Below are 19,151 nucleotides of genomic sequence, written 5' to 3'. Positions count from 1 at the left end.
CTGTAATCCCATAACTTTGGGAGGCCGAGATGGGCGGATCACGAGGTCAGGAGTTCGAGACCAGCCTGACTAACATGGTAAAACCCTGTCTCTACTAAAAATACAAAAATCAGCCGGGCATGGTGGCACGTGCCTGTAATCCCAGCTACTCAGGAGACTGAGGCAGGAGAATCGCTTGAACCTGGGAGGTGAAGGTTGCAGTGAGCCAAGGTTTCACCACTGCACTCCAGCCTGGGTGAACAGAGATGAGACTCCATCTCAAAAAAAAAGTGAGTTTTCATTGCTAAAAATGAGGTCTTTGAAGGGAAATATAACTATTTCCCTTCCAATATAAGGGAAATATAACCACTATTATATTTGGCACAATTAGCAATACTTCACTGATAACTTTCAATACTGCGTTCAGTTGCCTCCACTAGTTTCCAAAATGCCTTTTCACAGATGGTTTGTCCAAATCAGAATCCAAATAAGGTTATTATGTTATTTTATTTATTTATTGTTTTCGAGACAGAGTCTCACTCTGTCGCCCAGGCTGGAGTGCAGTGGCATGATCACAGCTCACTGCAGCCTGGAACTCCTGGGCTCAAGTGATCCTCCCACCTCAGCCTCCTGAGTAGCTGGGACCACTGGCATGTGCTACTTCACTTGACTGCCTCCTTTTTTGTGGTTAGTCTTGTCAGAGGTCTATCAGCTTTGGTTTGCTAATCTTCTCTATTCTCTATTATTCTCTACGGAGTCTCGCTCTGTCCCCTAGGCTGGAGTGCAGTGGCGTGATCTCAGCTCACTGCAACCTCCGCCTCCTGGGTTCACACCATTCTCCTGCCTCAGCCTCCGGAGTAGCTGGGCCTACAGGCGTCTGCCACCATGCCCGGCTAATTGTTTATATTTTTAGTAGACAGGATTTCACTGTGTTAGCCAGGATGGTCTCAATCTCCTGACCTGGTGATCTGCCCGCCTCGGCCTCCCAAAGTGCTGAGATTACAGGTGTGAGCCATCACGCCCAGCTGAGACAGAGTTTTGCTCTTTTCGCCCAGGCTGGAGTGCAATGGCATGATCTTGGCTCACTGCAACCTCTGTCTCCCAGGTTCAAGCAATTCTCCTGCCTCAGCCTCCCGAGTAGCTGGGATTACAGATGGCCACCACCACGCCAGGCTAATTTTTGTATTTTTAGTAGAGACAGGGTTTCACCGTGTTGGCAAGGCTGGTCTTGAACTCCCGACTTCGTGATCCGCCCTCCTCGGCCTCCCCAAGTGCTGTTATTACAGGCATGAGCCACCACCCTGCCTGGGTTTTCCATTACTTTTAAATAAATCATCTTGAGTTTTTTTTTTTTTGAGACAGAGTCTCGGTCTGTCGCCAAGGCTGGAGATCAGTGGCGCAATCTTGGCTCACTGCAACCTGCATCTCCTGGTTTCAAGCAATTCTCTGCCTCAGCCACCCGTGTAGCTGGGATTACAGGCACCTGCCACCACACCCGGCTAATTTTTTGTATTTTTAGTAGAGATGGGGTTTCACCATCTTGGCTAGGCTGGTCTTCAACTCCTGACCTCGTGATCCACCCACCTTGGCCTCCCAAAGTGCTGGGATTACAGGCGTGAGCCACCGCACCTGGCTCATCTTGAATTTAATATCATCTTATTTATTTATTTATTTATTATTATTTTTCGAGATGGAGTCTCCCTCTTGTTGCCCAGGCTGGACTGCAATGGCATGATCTCAGCTCACTGCAGCCTCCACCACCTGGGTTCAAGTGATTCTCCTGCCTCAGCCTCCAGAGTAGCTGGGATCACAGGTGCCCGCCACCACGCCTGGCTAATTTTTGTATTTTTAGTTGAGATGGGGTTTTACCATGTTGGCCAGGCTGGTCTTGAACTACCTCAGGTGATCTGCCTGCCTCGGTCTCCCAAAGCACCAGGATTACAGGTGTGAGTCACTTCACCCGGCCCATATCATTTATTTTTAACCATTCCTATTTCCTGATAAATTATTATTATTATTATTATTTTTGAGATGGAGTCTTGCTGTGTCGCCCAGGCTAGAGTACAGTGACACGATCTCAGCTTACTGCAACGTCCTGGGTTCAAGCGATTCTCCTGCCTCAGCCTCCCGAGTAGCTGGGATTACAGGTGCATGCCACTGTGCCTGGCTAATTTTTGTATTTTTAGTAGAGATGGGGTTTCACCATCCTGGACAGGCTAGTCTTGAACTCCTGACCTTGTGATCCACCCTCCTTGGCCTCCCCATTTCTTGATAAGTTCTATTAAAGATATAAATCTCCCACTAAGAACTATTTTATCTGGGTTTCACAAATTTTGATGTATTTTCATCCTTCAGTTCTACATACTTGTTAATTTCCTTTTTTACTTCTCTTTTTTTTTTTTTTTTTTTTTTTGAGGCGGAGTCTCGCTCTGTCGCCCAGGCTGGGGTGCAGTGGCCGGATCTCAGCTCACTGCAAACTCCGCCTCCTGGGTTTAAGCCATTCTCCTGCCTCAGCCTCCTGAGTAGCTGGGACTACAGGCGCCCGCCACCTCGCCCGGCTAGTTTTTTGTATTTTTTAGTAGAGACGGTGTTTCACCAGGTTAGCCAGGATGGTCTCGATCTCCTGACCTCGTGATCCGCCTGTCTTGGCCTCCCAAAGTGCTGGGATTACAGGCTTGAGCCCCCGCGCCCGGCCTCCTTTTTTACTTCTTTGTGATCATGGTATCTCCCCTGCTAGGTAAGTATCTTGTATGAGTTCTTATTTAACACAATACAACTCAAGAGCTTTGGTTTTATTTTGCTTTTTTTTTTGTACTTTTAGTTTCCCAAGGTTTTTTTTTTTTTTTTTTTTTTTTTTTTAGTGCTTTTTAAAAAAAACTTTGTGGCAATGTAGGCCAGGTGCAGTGGCTCACGCCTGTAATCCCAGCACTTTGGGAGGCCAAGGCGGGCAGATCACAAGGTCAGGAGTTCGAGACCAGCCTGGCCAGTATGGCGAAACACCGTCTCTACTAAAAATACAAAAATTAGCTGGGCAAGGTGGCGGGTGCCTGTAATCCCAGCTACTCAGGAGGGTGAGGCAGGAGAATTACTTGAACCCGGGAGGCGGAGGTTGTGGTGAGCCAAGATCATGCCACTGCATTCCAGCCTAGGCGACAGAACAAGACTCTATCTCAAAAAAATAATAATAATAATAAACTTTGTGGCAATGTAGTTACTGATTTGTAACTTCATCCTGTTGTGGTCAGAGAAGATCCTTTGTATGGTATCTGTCTTCTAAAATCTGCTGAGATTTGTTTTGTGGCCTAACATATGTTCTCTCCTGGAGACAGTCCAGTGGACACCTGAGAGGACGTGTGGCTTTGTGCTGTGAGATCCCAGTGTGGGCAGAGTCCACCTCTGGAAGGCCATTGAAGCCACCGGTTCATAGTCGCTTCTGCACACATTTTGCGGTGCCCTAAGGTAGTGTTTGTGCTGGCGCGCTCGGTGGGGTTTCATTGTGCTGATCATGAGGTTTCCTGTTGGCAGTGTGCCCGCCAGTGTAGAGCCGGTGGAGCAGCTGGGCTCAGCGCTGAGGTTTCGCCCTGGCTACAGCGACCCCATGTTAGGGTAAGTAAAGCCTGCAGGCTGGGTGCATCTTCCTGGCAAAGGTGACAAGAGGACTCGGTGGGGCCAGCGTGCATCTGGGGGACTGGGATGATTCGGTCATTGGGGTGGAGCCCAAGAAGCTGTCACCATATCTGACTGCGAGGACACTTGCTCCTTATGTTGTGAAGGTGTCTTCATTAGCGTGCTGGGGTGGTGGGGACGGGGGTGACTGCGGTCGCAGGTTGACAGTTGAAGGACCAGGAGTCGGGGTCACATTGCCCTAGATGCTGGGTTGAGTCAGCGGATGACTGATGGGTCCCAATAAGGGCAGGAGTGACAGAGAATGGGGCTGTGCTGGGCATGTGATGATGGTAGATGGGGGTGGGTATATTGCGGTTGGACATTGGTGACAAGGGTGATGGTGATGGGGTGATGGTGCTGGCAAGCGCATGGTAGTGGGGTGATAACGGTGGGGAGAGGTCCTGGGATAACCAATGACGCCACAGTTCGTGTCAAGCTTTGTGGGTCGTGGTTACTGTGTCAGGACTCTTCTCTCAGGGAACCAAGGAGCAACCCCAGCCCCCAAGCCCCAGTCCCCTTGGCTGGGCTCCGGCCTGTGTTATTGCCATGGTAACAGGAGTTGTGACATCTTCCTGGAGGTGGAATGGGTGTGCAGCCACTAGGGCGGGCTTTCCTGGCTGAGTCTATTCCACTTGCTGTCTCCCCCCTGCCCTGGTGGATCTAGAAGCCATTTAAAGAAAAGTTCTGCCCAGGAGGGCAGGGTTGCCCCTTTGGAGGAAGAGACCTTGGGCTCTGGGCCTGGGTGGGGGGCTTGGGTTCTTGTTTTGCCCCATCCCATCCTATAGGCCCAGGCAGGTATGGGGCCTCACTGGCTACAGCAGAATCAGGGCAGGGTTCCTGTGCATGGAGGAGGGGAAGAAGTGCAGTTGTGCCCCTCCTCAACACCTCAGGGCTGGTTGGAGCCTGAGATCTCTACAGGCCTTCCCCTCCGTGTCCAGGAGCCCAGAAGCGGCTGGCTGTCCTGCCCCGAGGCCCAGGATCGTGGGCTTTCAGATGGCCCCGTGGGAGATGCCTACGCCCAGCCTGTGTGGGCCTGGAGGCAGTCCAGGAGTGGGCCTCGTCCTGAGGACAGTGGGCATCACGGAGGGTCCTGGGAGCGCTGGGGACTGAATGGTGTTTTAGGAAGACCACACTGGCTGCTCTGTGGAAGATGGAAAGAGCAGATGGGGCGGGTGTGGGAGGTGGAAAGTCGTTTCTGTAGGAGATGGCCTTAGGCGGCATCCTGGCCAGAGGCACTGGAGGCCAGAGAGAGCCAGAGCTTGGAGGGGAGAGGTGAGGATGGAGACATACATTCAGCAGCTCCCTCAAGGGAGGGTGTGGAGGGAGTGGGAAGGACCTGGGGCTGGACACTGGACAAAGGCAGGCTTGCGGTGAAGTGCAGTGTGGAATGGAGATTTCACACCATGGAGTCCATGGCACCCTGGGCAAGAGCCAGGCAGTGGAGCAGACTGAAGAGCGGTTGGAAATTGTATGCTGGTCGCAGGCAACTCCTTGGAGAGTTTTGGCCGTGAATGGATGAGGAGTAAGACAGGCATTGAAGCTGGGCACAGTGCCACACTCCTGTAGTCCCAGCTACTTGGGAGGCTGAGGCAGGAGGATCACTAGAGGCCAGGAGTTCAGGGGTACAGTGAGCTATAATCCTGCCTGGGAGTAATCCCTGCACTCCAGCCTGGGCGACATAGCAAGACCCCGTGGATTTTTATTTTTTATTTTTATTTTTTAAGGGAGGCCAGGTGTGGTGGCTAATGCGTATAATCCCAGCACTTTAGGAGGCTGACACGGACAGATCACCTGAGGCCAGGAGTTCAAGACCAGCCTGGACAACATGGTGAAACCCCATCTCTACTAAAAATACAAAAATTAGCCGGGCATATTGGCAGGTGCCTGTAATTCCAATACTCTGTAGGCTGAGGCAGGAGAATCACTTGAACCCAGGAGGCAAAGGTTGCCGTGAGCCGAGATCGCGCCACTGCACTCCAGTGTGGGCGACAGAGTAAGAGTCCGTCTCAAAAACAACAACAAAAAAGGGAGTTGGAGATTCCATGTGAAGGGTTTCTTGTGGTGTGTTTGTTTGTTTGTTTTTTCTTCCAATGGTAGCGATTTGAGCTGGGACAGCAGAGAGGAGACAGTGCGGAACAAGCTCCCAGAGGGGCATAGGAGGAGGAGTGGCTTCCTGGGGTTGTGGCAACAGGGAGGTGACTGGGGCCAGCTCAGCTGCACCTGTGACTCCCCAAGGTATGCGTGTGGGACCTGTTCTGTTAGCCCAGCTGCCGCCGTGGTGTGCACGGCACTGGGCCTCGTGTGCTGTGTGCTTGGTGCGCCCTGCTGCCTCCTGCCCCAGGCTATTTTGCCCATGCACTGAGAAGAGCAGGTGACTGGAGTGATGCTCCCCATCCCGCACCTCCTGTCATCCCTTGTCCTCTGCTTTGTTCTGAGCCCCAGCTCATGCCTAGGACCTGCTTTATAAAGGTGCAGGAGCAAAAGAAGTGGGTGCTGGGAGGAGAGCGGGGACAGGGTCATCAGTGACTCCTCTCTTTTGAACACTCTCAGGTGGCTGCCTGTCTGGCTCCCAAGGAGACATCCTCTGCTGGGCATACGTGTGCTGCCTACTTGGCCAAGGGCACTGTTTGTCCACTGGAGAGTTGGCTCCTTGGTGAGGGTCTGGCTCCTGCTGTCAAGGCCATGGCCAGGAGCTCAGGAGAAGCCAGGCAGGGGAAAGACCCCAGGCCAGGGGCCCCACCCAGCTCTGCCCCACTCCCTGCCACTGACCCCTCCTCCTCTTCTTATTTTGGGACCCTTGCCTCTGACTGTCTCCCTCTGGGCTTTTTTTTTTTGAGATGGAGCGTCTGTCCTGTTGCCCAGGCTGGAGTACAGTGGCACAATCTCTGCTCACTGCAACCTCCGCCTCCTGGGTTCAAGCCATTCTCCTGCCTCAGCTTCCTGAGTAGCTGGGATTACAGGTGTTGGCCACTATGCCCGGCTAATTTTTGTATTTTTAGTAGAGATGGGGTTTCACCATGTTGGCCAGACTTCTCTCGAGCTCCTGACTTCGTGATTTGCCTGCCTCAGCCTCGCAAAATGCTGGGATTACAGGCGTGAGCCACCGTGCCTGACCTGGGCGATTTTTTGACTTTTCTAGGCATGAGGCAGCAGGCTGGAGCCTGGATTCAGATGGGTCCACATATGCCTGGCCCAGAACCCCTGCCGCAGGAGGATGCCACCTATGGCAGGGGTTATAGTGTGGCCCTGTTTGTGGGCTCAGGGTTGGCCCAGGTCTTCTGCCCCCTAGACTTTGGCAAGTGAATCTCTGTTTAATGGTGAGTGGCTCCAGCCATTCATGGCTTGTTCACTCCCTAGAGCTTCCTTAGTCTCCTGGTTGTTTTGGGTCCTGCCCTCATGTCCTCTTCCCAGCTCCTTGCACTCACGGGACTGTCAGGCAAGACTGTTGGGTTTCTAAGCACCGAGTGGCAGAAGCTCTGGCTGCAGACCCCAAGGAGGCCACCATTGACCCTCTGCCATGACTCCACTGCCACAGTGCAGGGGAAAGGGAGAGAGGCCCATTAGGCAAGGTGTGGCCACAGCCGCTGTGCTACCTCCCAGCCCTCAAAGCGTCCTTTTTGTGGTTCTCAGGCCCTCTGTGGTACAGCCTGTCTGGGGCCTTGCTGACACCATGGGGGTAGTGTGGGTATCCCAGGTCCAGAGCCAGCCTGTTCACTGTCAGGCTTCTGAGCCCACGCCAAGCCATCGCATCCCCTGTGACTTGCACGTATACGCCCAGATGGCCTGAAGTAACTGAAGAATCACAAAAGAAGTGCAAATGCCCTGCCTCGCCTTAACTGATAACATTCCACCATAAAAGAAGTGAAAATGGCCAAGCCTTGCCTTAAGGGATGATATTATCTTGTGAAATTCCTTTTCCTGGCTCATCCTGGCTCAAAAAGCTCCCCCACTGAGCACCTTGTAACCCCCACTCCTGCCCGTCAGAGAACAACCCCCCTTTGACTGTAATTTTCCTTTACCTACTCAAATCCTATAAAACAGCCCCACACTTATTTCCCTTTGCTGACTCTCTTTTCGGACTCAGCCCGCCTGCACCCAGGTGAAATAAACAGCCATGTTGCTCACATAAAGCCTGTTTGGTGGTCTCTTCACACGGACGCGCATGACATTCACAGTCTAAGGTTTGTAGCCTTCCATTTCTTGGAGGCCCCCCAATTCTCCCCAGACCCTACAATCCTGCCCGAACTCCCTGCCAGGGTGGCTGCTTCTCTGCCTTCTGTTCTCTCCTGCTTGGGCTGACTCTGTCTTTTGAGCTTGGCCCCAGCCTTGGGCCTTTGGAGACCCCATTCCTTCCTCTCAGAGGCGTGGTTCCTTTGGTACTGTAGCCATGTGTGGCCTTGGACCCTAGGCCCACTCTGCAACCACTCCTTGAATTTGCTTGGTTTTCTAAGGTTACCACGCCTGGATGTTCTGCCAGGAGCTACCATGGGGTCCCTGAGTGAATTTATTCATTTACCCGTCCGATATTTATTGATTCATTCACAAGATTGTTTAAAAAAATTTTTTTATTGAGCACTCACCATATGGTAGGCACTGGAAGTACAGTGGTGGCCGAAAGCTGTATTGGATGATAATGGTACAAAGCAGGGGCAAGATGTAGTTGATCAAATGCTCACACACAACAGAGTGTCTGTTTATGAACTGAGGTAGAAAGGAATTTAATTCCATGTGGGCATGTGCTGAGGGGCCTGGCCTCTTCTGCATGGTGGGGAAGGTGCTCCTGAGGAAGTGACACTTTGAGCTGAGGCCTGAGGGGTGAGCAGAAATGAGTTAGGTGTGGGTGAGATGAAAAGAGGAAAGGGCTGAGCTGGCAGGAGGATCTGCATGTACAAAGGCCTTGAGTAGGACACAGCATGGTGCTTTCAAAGCTGAAAGGAGGGGAATGGGACTGAGCACAGAGGTTGAAGGAGAGGGGCCAGTTCCAGACCACACATGACTTTGTGGGCCTAATAGGGAGTTTTATTTTATTTAAAATGTTAATTAAAGGTCGGGCACGGTGGCTCATGCCTGTAATCCCAGCACTTTGGGAGGCCAAGGTGGGCAGATCACCTGAGGTCAGGAGTTCGAGACCAGCCTGGCCAATATGGTAAAGCCCCATCTCTACTAAAAATACACAAATTAGCCAGGTGTGGTGGCGTACGCCTGTAGTTCCAGTTTCTCTGGAGGCTGAGGTATGAGAATCACTTGAAACCTGGGAGGTGGAGGTTGCAGTGAGCTGAGATCACACCACTGCACTCCAGCCCTATGACAGAGAAAGACTCTGTCTCAAAAAAATAAATAAATAAAATAATAAAATAAAATTTTAATTAAATATTAAAATCTAGCCTGGGCAACACAGTGAGACCCTGTCTCTACAAAAAATAAAAAAAATAGCCGAGTGTGGTGGTGCGTGCCTGTGGTTCCAGCTACTTGGGGGACTGAGGTGGAAGGATCACTTGAGCCTGGGAGTTTGAGGCTGCAGTGAGCTGTGATTGTGCCACTGCACTCCAGCCTGGGCAACAAAGTGAGACCCCACCTCAAAAAAAAAAAATTTCCTTTATTATAAGTTTCAGTGTCTGGTGAGATAAATCTTCTTCTTCTTCTTCTTTTTTTTTTTTTTTGACAGATTCTCACTCAGTCTCCCAGGCAGGAGCAAGCTTCCTGAGTAGCTGGGATTACAGGTGCGTGCCACCATGCCTGGCTAATTTTTGATTTTTTTGATAGGTAAAGACGGAGTTTTGCCATGTTGCCCAGGCTGGTCTCGAACTCCTGGGCTCAAGCTTCCCCAAAGCCCCGGCCTCCCAAAGTACTGAGATTACAGGTGTGAGCCACAGCACGTGGCCTCTTCTTTTATTGTCAACTATAATACGTATACAGGAAAGCACAGGTACACACACTCTATTTAACATGTAATTATAAAGCAAATTCCTTTGTAATCCCAAGAGCTACAGGAGCCATAGCTGGCGTTGGAGTAGGGGGTGACATGATGGACCCTGCAGGGTGGCCGGAGAACAGGGGAGACAGACTGGAGAGAGTGCTGGTGGGAGAGGAGGAGCTGAAGGGATAGGCTGGACTTTGCTCGCTGTGGTGTGTCAGCCAGGGCCCCAGGGTCGCCCTCTAGGCCTAGTTGGATGCAGAAGCTCCTCCTGGAGGCTGGTGGAACAGGGCTGGTGGGTTAGGTGGAAGTGGGGGTGGGGGTGCTGCTGAGTTAGAGTGTGGTTGGGGCCCACAGAGGCTGGGGTGGCTCTTGGACTCCCTAGTGGCCAGGCTGCATTCCGAGGCCAGGCCCCGCAGGCTCCGCTCAGAGAGGCAGCTCTGGGAGGCAGCTGGGGCACCTCTGCTTCCCCTCCTCTCTGGCCCCCACCCCTTGGCTCCTTGGCTGCTAGCCCGCTACTGGGTGGGGCCATCCTGTGTCTTTAAGAGGGTGGAACGGGGCCTCGCGTCTGTGCTTCCTGTGGCCGACGTCATCTGGAGGAGATTTGCTTTCCTTTTCTCCAAAAGGGGAGGAAGTTGAAACTGAGTGGCCCACGATGGGAAGAGGGGAAGCCCAGGGGTACAGGAGGCCTCTGGGTGAAGGCAGAGGCTAATATGGGGTGAGCTTGGGCCCCATGCTGCGTGTGTGTGTGTGAGAGACAGACACTGAGAGAGCTCTGGAGGGATGATAACGGCCTTGCGGTCGCGTGTCATTGATGGCGTGTGAATGTGTGTGCGTTTCTCCATTCCTGCCTCTGGTTGGGCAGGAAGACACCTATAGTCTGCTGGTCCTGTCTTAGGGCTTTGTCCTGGATGGCCTGGGGCTGATGGCTCCTGCTTTGAGAGTCCTGAGGGGTGCTTTTGAGCCCGGAGTCTTTAGCTCTGTCCCTGGCTGTGTTGTGGGGCCCTGCTGAAGTTGTGCAGCCCCAGGGCGGGGAAGGGGGGAACCCACACCCTCCTTGGGCCTCTGTGGGGCAGAGGCTGAGGGGATGCCCTACAACTCTGGAGTTTTTGAATGCGTTTGATGCAGTTACCAAGCATTTGCCTTTTGTTAGAATAAAGCTTGGGTTGGGCATGGTGGCTGACACCTTTTTAAAAACTTACTATTTTTTATTTTTTTGGAGATGGAGTCTCGCTCTGTCACCCAGGCTGGAGTGCAGTGGTGCGATCTCGGATCACTGCAACCTCTGCCTCGTGGGTTCACGTGATTCTCCTGCCTCAGCCTCCAGAGTAGCTGGAACTACAGGCACGTGCCACCACCCCGGCTAATTCTTTTTTTTTTTGTATTTTTTTTTTTTTTTTTTTTTTTTTGAGACGGAGTCTCGCTCTGCCGCCCAGGCTGGAGTGCAGTGGCCGGATCTCAGCTCACTGCAAGCTCCGCCTCCCGGGTTCACGCCATTCTCCTACCTCAGCCTCCTGAGTAGCTGGGACTACAGGCGCCTGCCACCGCGCCCGGCTAGTTTTTTGTATTTTTTAGTAGAGACGGGGTTTCACCGTGTTAGCCAGGATGGTCTCGATCTCCTGACCTCGTGATCCGCCCATCTCGGCCTCCCAAAGTGCTGGGATTACAGGCTTGAGCCACCGCGCCCGGCCTTTTTTTGTATTTTAGTAGAGATGGGGTTTCACTATGTTGCCCAGGCTGGTCTCAAATTCCTGACCCCAGGCGACTGCTTTGGCCTCCCAAAGTGTTAGGATTACAGGCGTGAACCACTGCTCCTGGCCTATTTATTTTATTTTATTTTATTTTATTTTATTTTTTTTGAGACGGAGTCTTGCTCTGCCACCCAGGCTGGGGTGCAGTGGCCGGATCTCAGCTCACTGCAAGCTCCGCCTCCCAGGTTTACGCCATTCTCCTGCCTCAGCCTCCCGAGTAGCTGGGACTACAGGTGCCCGCCACCTCACCCGGCTACTTTTTTGTATTTTTTAGTAGAGAGGGGTTTCACCGTGTTAGCCAGGATGGTCTCGATCTCCTGACCTCGTGATCCGCCCGTCTCGGCCTCCCAAAGTGCTGGGATTACAGGCTTGAGCCACCGCGCCCGGCCTATTTATTTTATTTTTTATTTTTTTGAGATGGAGTCTCCCTCTGTCACTCACGCTGGGGTGCAGTGGCGCCATCTTAGCTCACTGCAACCTCCACCTCCTGGGTTCAAGCGATTCTCCTGCCTCAGTCTCCTGAGTAGCTGGGACTACAGTCTTGTGCCACTACGCCCGGCTAATTTTTGTGTTTTTTTTTTTTTTTTTTTTTTTTTTGAGACGGAGTCTTGCTCTGCCGCCCAGGCTGGAGTGCGGTGGCCGGATCTCAGCTCACTGCAAGCTCCGCCTCCCGGGTTCCCGCCATTCTCCTGCCTCAGCCTCCCGAGTAGCTGGGACTACAGGCGCCGCCACCACGCCCGGCTAGTTTTTTTGTATTTTTTAGTAGAGACGGGGTTTCACCGTGTTAGCCAGGATGGTCTCGATCTCCTGACCTCGTGATCCGCCCATCTCGGCCTCCCAAAGTGCTGGGATTACAGGCTTGAGCCACCGCGCCCGGCATTTTTGTGTTTTTAGTAGAGTCAGGGTTTCACCATGTTGGCCAGGGTAGTCTAGAACTCCTGACCTCGAGTGATATGCCCACCTCGGCCTCTCAAAGTGTTGGGATCAAGGGCGTGAACCACCGCACCTGGCCAGTTTTTATTTTTATTTTTTATTTTTTTTTATTTTTTATTATTTTTTTTTGAGACGGAGTCTTGCTCTGTCGCCCAGGCTGGGGTGCAGTGGCCGGATCTCAGCTCACTGCAAGCTCCGCCTCCCGGGTTTATGCCATTCTCCTGCCTCAGCCTCCCGAGTAGCTGGGACTACAGGCGCCCGCCACCTCACCCGGCTACTTTTTTGTATTTTTTAGTAGAGAGGGGTTTCACCGTGTTAGCCAGGATGGTCTTGATCTCCTGACCTCACGATCCGCCCATCTCGGCCTCCCAAAGTGCTGAGATTACAGGCTTGAGCCACCTCGCCCGGCCTATTTTTTATTTATTTACTTTTCTGAGACGGAGTTTCGCTTTTGTTGCCTAGGCTGGAGTGCAATGGTGTGATCTCGGCCTACTGCAATCTCTGCCTCCCCGGGTTCAAGAGATTCTCCTGCATAAGCCTCCCAAGTAGCTGGGATTGCAAGCACCCGCCATCATGCCCGGCTAATTTTTTTTGTACTTTCTTGAACTCCAGATCTCAGGTGATCCGCCTGCCTCGGCCTCCCAAAGTGCTGGGATTATAGGTGTGAGCCACCGCGCCCAGCTGTTTTTTATTTATTTATTTATTTTTTGAGACGAGTCTCTGTTGCCCAGGCTGGAGTACAGTGGCCGGATCTCAGCTCACTGCAAGCTCCGCCTCCTGGGTTTACACCATTCTCCTGCCTCAGCCTCCTGAGTAGCTGGGACTACAGGCGCCCGCCACGTCGCCTGGCTAGTTTTTTGTATTTTTTAGTAGAGACGGGGTTTCACTGGGTTAGCCAGGATGGTCTCAATCTCCTGACCTGGTGATCCGCCCGTCTTGGCCTCCCAAAGTGCTGGGATTACAGGCTTGAGCCACCGTGCCCAGCCCGCTTTTTATTTTTTAAAACCTTTTATCATCCAGCACAAAATGTCAGGCTAACAGTTTTTTTTTTGTTTTTTGTTTTTCTTTTTTTTTTTCGAGACAGATTCTCACTCTGTCTCCCAGGCTGGAATGCAGTGGCGCGATCTTGGCTCACTACAACCTCTACCTCCTGGGTTCAAGCAATTCTCCTGCCTCAGCCTCCTGAGTAGCTGGGATTACAGGCGTGCACCACCACAACCGGCTAATTTTTGTATTTTTAGTAGAGACGGGGTTTCGCCATGTTGGCCAGGCTGGTCTCAAACTCCTAAGCTCGTGATCCACCCACCTTGGCCTCCCAAAGTGTTGGGATTATAGGCATGAGTTACAGCGCCTGGCCGGCCATGATGACAGTTTTAATCCCAGCACTTTGAGAGGCCGAGGAGGGAAGATAGCTTGAGGCCAGGAGTTGGAAACCAGTTAGGTAACATAGTGAGACCCCTGTCTCTACAAAAATAAATGTGGTAGTGCATGCCTGTGGTTCCAGCTACTGGGGAGGCTGAGGTGGGAGAATCACTTCAGCCTGGGAGGTGGAGGCTGCAGTGAACTGTGATCACACTACTGCACTCCAACCTGGGCGACAGAGATCTCAAAAAATAAATTGAAAAAGAGAAGAATGAAGCTTGGCCTCTGCAAACACGGCAGGGTGGCTAGTAAGGGGCTCTGTCTGCACTTGGAAGTCAGGGTTTTTTTTTTTTTTTTTTTTTTTTTGAGACAGAGTTTTGCTCCTGTCTCCAGGCTGGTATGCAGTGGTGTGATCTCAGCTCACTGCAACCTCTGCCTCTCAGGTTCAAGCAATTCTCCTGCCTCAACCTCCCAAGTAGCTGGGATTACAGGCACCTGTCACCGTGCCTGGCTAATTTTTGTATTTTTAGTAGAGATAGGGTTTCACCATGTTGGCTAGTCTGGTCTCGAACTCCAGACCTCAGGTAATCCGCCCTCCTCGGCCTCCCAAAGTGCTGGGATTGTAGGCATGAGCCACCGCCCCCGCCTAGAAGTCAATTTTGGTGAACTTCCCAGCCCAGGCTTGCTTTCTCAAAGGGCAGGCCCTCTGACCTCCTGCCTCCAGGCCTCTGTGTCCTCCCCTTGGCTCTTGGCCCTTTCACCTGTAGAAGTGGCCGAGCAGGTCAGAGGTGGGGGACCCAGGGGTGTGTGTGACCCCTGGCACAGTGCTTGGCACACAGCAAGCTTGCAGGCAGAGGCAACTGTCCTTATCACTCAGGGGCCAGCCTCCCTGCCCTGGGGCTGTCGTGGAGTGCAGGGGAACACTAGGGGCCTCCTGTTCCGGCCACACTGGCCTCTACCCTCCTGGGGCTTCTCTCTCTCTTCACCCCGTGCTTCCTGAGCCATTTTACCTTCACTGTCTGCCTCTTACACTGGACTGTGGGCTCCCAGAGGCCGGGGCTGGCTGTCTTGCCCACTGTTAAGTTTTTTGACTCAAATCACAGTGCCTGACTGTGGCATGTGCCCTATACCCATCTCCTCATCACTTGGTTGTGAGGTGGACAAGATAGATGTATGTGTGTGGGGTGGGACTTGAGCTTCCTCCCATGCCTCTGAGGGTGGGACAAGCGGGGCAGACCCGGGGCAAGATGGTTATAGAGACTCACATATACCCCAGTTTACACACAAGGAAACAGATTGAAACAGGTGCAGGCCACCCAACAAGGAAGTAGCTGTATCTGTATTGCCCAGACCCCTTCTGGCAAGAGGGGCGTGCCCTGGGAAGGGGTGGAGTGTGGATGCTGGTCTCGGGGGAGGGTCGAGGGGCCCCAGGTCACATCCAGCTCTTTGGCAGGTTCGGAGCAACCTTGGCCGTTGGCCTGACCATCTTTGTGCTGTCTGTCGTCGCTATCATCATCTGCTTCACCTGCTCCTGCTGCTGCCTGTACAAGACGTGCCGCCGACCACGTCGTAAGTGTGCCTACCCTGCTCCACTGTGACCCCCTGGGATGGCAAGGGGAGCTGACCAGGCCCTGCTTTGGCTAAGCTGGAGGGATGGGTGGCAAGCCTGGCCCTAATACCTGGGGAGGTGGAGGAGGGTCCTCACTGGAATTCTCTTTGCAGCGGTTGTCACCACCACCACATCCACCACTGTGGTGCATGCCCCTTATCCTCAGCCTCCAAGTGTGCCGCCCAGCTACCCTGGACCAAGCTACCAGGGCTACCACACCATGCCACCTCAGCCAGGGATGCCAGCAGCACCCTACCCAATGCAGTACCCACCACCTTACCCGGCCCAACCCATGGGCCCGCCGGCCTACCACGAGACCCTGGCTGGTGAGTGCCCCTGCTGACTCTAGCCCTGCCCAACTCCCTGAGTATCTGCCAGCATCCCTCGGGCACCCATCCCAGAGTACATCACTGAATAGGCCTCTGCCCCTTTCTGCTCGCCTGCCACTCATACGGCAGCCCACCATGCTCACAGCCAACCAGGATCCTCTCTGCTTTCAGGAGGAGCAGCCGCGCCCTACCCTGCCAGCCAGCCTCCTTACAACCCGGCCTACGTGGATGCCCCGAAGGCGGCCCTCTGAGTGTTCTCCGACCTCTCTGGCTGCCACTTGGTTATGTTGTGTGTGAGTGGTGTGCAGGCACGGTTCCTTATGTCCCAGCCGTGCTGTGTGTGTCCTGCCTGTATATGTGGCTTCCTCTGATGCTGACGAGGTGGGGAATGATCCTTGCCAGAGTGGGCTGGGACCAGACTTTGTTCTCTTCCTCACCTGAAATTATGCTTCCTAAAATCTCAAGCCAAACTCAAAGAATGGGGTGGTGGGGGCACCCTGTGAGGTCGCCCCTGAGAGGTGGGGGGGTTCTCCAGGGCACATCTGGAGTTCTTCTCCAGCTTACCCTAGGGTGACCAAGTATGGCCTGTCGCACCAGGGTGGCGCAGCTTTCTGTATGATGCAGATGTGTCCTGGTTTTGGCAGTGTAGCCAGCTGCTGCTTGAGGTGATGCAGGCGAAGCTTGGGATCTGACCAAGTTGGGCTTTGATTCTTTAGGCAGATGTCCCATTGTTCCCTGGAGCCTGTGTCGTGCCTGTTGGGGGTCAGGCAGCCTCCTGATGCCAGAACACCTCAGGCAGAGCCCTTCTCACCTGAGAGTTGTCTGCCTGGACTGTCCCCTGTCCCTGCATCTTCCCTGGGACCACCCGGAGGGCCACATCCACACACAGCCTAGCTGCCCACAGGGAGCTCTGCTGCCCTTGCTGGCCCTGCCCTTCCCACAGGTGAGCAGGGCTCCTGTCCACCAGCACACTCAGGTCTCTTCCCTGCCGTGTTTTCATTTTATTTTAGCCAAACATTTTGCCTGTTTTCTGTTTTAAACATGATAGTTGATATGAGACTGAAACCCCAGGATAGTGGAGGGAAATTGGCTCAGAGGAGACGGACAACCTGGCAACTGTGAGTCCCTGCTTTCCCCGACACCAGCCTCATGGAATATGCAACCCTGGTACCCCAGTCCAGGGTGTTCTGGCAGCAGGGACACCTGGGCCAAGGGGCCATCTGGACCAAAGGTGGGGTGTGGGGCCCTGGATGGCAGCTCTGGCCCAGACATGAATACCTCGGTGTTCCTCCTCCATTACTGTTTCACCAGAGCTGTCTTAGCTTCAAATCTGTTGTGTTTCTGAGTCTGGGGTCTGTACTCTTGTTTATAATAAATGCAATCGTTTGGAGCTGCTGTCCCCTTTCTTCCTGGCTGCTGGGATTGGGATCAGGCTGTACTGTTTCCATCAACCATTCGGGCTTCTCGTGTTTTCCCTACTTTTATTGAGCTCAGATAGTTGATCATCCTGCTAGGGAAAGTGAGGGACAAACACTATGCCCTCCTCCCCAGGTCCCTGAGTGTGGGCAGAGGTCTGGACTGCCAAGAAGGGTAGGAGCCAAGTGACCACTCAGTGCTGGAGGACGGGGGGGGTCTTTATTCTTCAGATTTTCCTTCTTGGCCTATTCCCCAGGTGCAGCCAGGGATAGTCCATACAGTGTGGCCACTGCCAAGGTCAGGACGGCCAGTAGACCCAGTGGTGCCAGCAGCCCCTCCCTGGGTAGGGCTCCAGGGTCCTTCATTGGAGGAAGATCCTTGGGTCTCCTTCTCTCTCCAAGGCTGGGACTAGTGTTCCTGGTTGTGGCCAGGTGTGCAGGGGCTGTGACAGCAGATGGTCTTGGCTTGGTCCCAGCAGAGGCTGTGACCCCATACATGGGCCTGATGGTGCTGAAGGGCCTGGCGTGAGCATCTACCCACCGCAGCAGGGCCTGTGGTCTCCACTGACAGATGCTGAGCAGGGCCAGGACATCACCCTCAGCCGTGTGCGAGTCCGGAGGGGACTGCCCATACAGGCGTGTGTAGATGCTGCCTAGGCTGTAGCTCTTCCTTGGGCCGTGTTCTGAGGGGCTGTCTGCTCGCTCCACGGCCTTCAGCGCAGTGATGCTATCCACACAGAAGGCACCATCCAGAGCACTGGTGAGGCCCAGCATAGCCAGCTCTGCTTGGAGCAGGGGGAAGTCATAGCGGTCACCATTGTGTGCCACCAGGCACCAGGGCTGTGGCTGGCGCCGCAGGAAGGCTAGGAGCAGGTTGGCCAGGTTGTCATCGAAACATTGACGCCCATGCGCTGCCAGCACAGCTGTGCTCAGACCTGTGATCTCGCTGGCTGCAGAGCTGCAGGCTTTTCCCGGAGCCACGCACAGGGAGAGCTTGTCCACCACACGCGGTGGTGGAGGAACTGTGGGAGGTGGTCCCTGAGAGGTGGGGGGGCTCTCCAGGGCACATCTGTGGACAGCCAGCAGGCACAGCTCCGTGACCTTGGGCTGGGAGAAGGGCAAGCCAGTGGCCTCCATGTCGAAAAAGATGAGGGTCTGCATGGGCCCCGGGGGCAGGGCCTGCGAGCCCATGGTTGGGTAGGACCTGCCGCTGAGCCTGGGGAGGAGCATAGGGTGGGTGTGTGAGTGCCCAGTGTTAAGATCCGAAGGGGAGGGAGTGGGGTAGGGGGTGGGCAGAAGCACATCTCAGGCCTTCCCTGCACAATCCTGCCCTGTCTGTGAGCTCCAGGGCCCATTTTCAGGCAGGAAGTTGGAGAGGGTGGGGTGGTTTCCTTAGTGGGACCAGCACATTCGACTGTCTGAGAGGGCTCCCTCTTCACATGACTTGGCCCCTCCCCTAGTGCCCCCTTAGTCTGGGGTCGGGGAACCCATGGCCCTCCTGCCCTGCGCCATCCCCTTGGGGAGCCACACTTACCGTAGCAGGCAGGCAGGCAGGCAGTAGTGACTTTGCTGCACACTCTCCCGCGGCTCTCGCTGGCAGCAGTGGCGGGAAGTGAAACTTGGTATGGGCCCGCCTACAGCCCCACGTGAGCCAGGCCCGCCCTGCTCGTCAGCCTGCCTGGTCTGTCCCTCTCGCCAACATCCGTCCCCCCACCCCCACTTCCCCGCCCCCAGGGGACCCCAGAGGCCTTCTGAGATCCACGGCTGTGGCCTGATGGTGGCACAATGCACCGGGCCATCACACCAATGACAGGCAGCTGGAAGGACCAGGGCAGTGGCGCCAGACCAGCTCCCGGTGTTACACACTGCTGGGAGCTCCTGCTGCAGCCCTTTCGTGCCCACCTGTGGGTCCCACTTTTCCAGGCTTTCCTGGTTTAGGCCTGGGCCAAGAGCCACCTCCTTCCCTGCCACACAATGGTTTCTTCCCATGGCCCCAGCCCAAAGCAATGACTCAGGACAATTCCACAGGCAAGGCAGGGCTCCTTCCTCAAGGCAGATCGGTTACCATGGGGACTGGGGATCAGCAGCAGCCAGGGACAGGAAGAAGGATCCCAGCCACTCAAGGTCCCGTCCCGGTCCCGCTCCACCCCTCCCACTCCGCCAAAGAGATTAGACTCAGGAAACAAGGCCAGC

The 19,151-nt window shown here is 54.0% G+C and overlaps 2 protein-coding genes across 14 annotated transcripts in view; one reads left to right on the top strand and one right to left on the bottom strand.

Moving 5' to 3' along the window:
• Positions 1 to 16,933, top strand: part of SHISA5 (shisa family member 5) — a 37,322-nt gene extending 20,389 nt beyond the window's left edge. For 2 of the 11 annotated variants that reach the window (XM_001098155.5, XM_077992539.1), the window contains exons 3-6: positions 3,505 to 3,585; positions 15,059 to 15,174; positions 15,328 to 15,540; positions 15,715 to 16,933. In XM_001098155.5, coding sequence (XP_001098155.4) covers positions 3,505 to 3,585; positions 15,059 to 15,174; positions 15,328 to 15,540; positions 15,715 to 15,794 — 490 coding nt within the window. In that variant the 3' untranslated portion in view covers positions 15,795 to 16,933. Of the gene's footprint in view, positions 1 to 2,448; positions 2,717 to 3,504; positions 3,586 to 10,129; positions 10,278 to 15,058; positions 15,175 to 15,327; positions 15,541 to 15,714 lie in introns of those variants that run through there. The other 9 variants (XR_013413856.1, XR_013413855.1, XR_013413858.1 and 6 more) reach the window with 9 other exon arrangements.
• A 226-nt stretch (positions 16,934 to 17,159) lies between these two features.
• The window catches only part of TREX1 (three prime repair exonuclease 1), a 97,459-nt gene continuing 95,467 nt past the window's right edge, over positions 17,160 to 19,151 (bottom strand). The window contains exons 2-3 of one of the 3 annotated variants that reach the window (XM_077992530.1): positions 18,493 to 18,543; positions 17,160 to 18,174 (exon numbers count right to left, since the gene is read on the bottom strand). In XM_077992530.1, the coding sequence (XP_077848656.1) occupies positions 17,205 to 18,149 (945 nt within the window). In that variant the 5' untranslated portion in view covers positions 18,150 to 18,174; positions 18,493 to 18,543 and the 3' untranslated portion in view covers positions 17,160 to 17,204. Of the gene's footprint in view, positions 18,175 to 18,492; positions 18,580 to 18,632; positions 19,078 to 19,151 lie in introns of those variants that run through there. The other 2 variants (XM_077992529.1, XM_002802809.4) reach the window with 2 other exon arrangements.

Source organism: Macaca mulatta, chromosome 2, assembly GCF_049350105.2.
Source record: "Macaca mulatta isolate MMU2019108-1 chromosome 2, T2T-MMU8v2.0, whole genome shotgun sequence".
Taxonomy (NCBI): domain Eukaryota; kingdom Metazoa; phylum Chordata; class Mammalia; order Primates; family Cercopithecidae; genus Macaca; species Macaca mulatta.
This window is presented reverse-complemented; position numbering and strand designations above follow the sequence as displayed.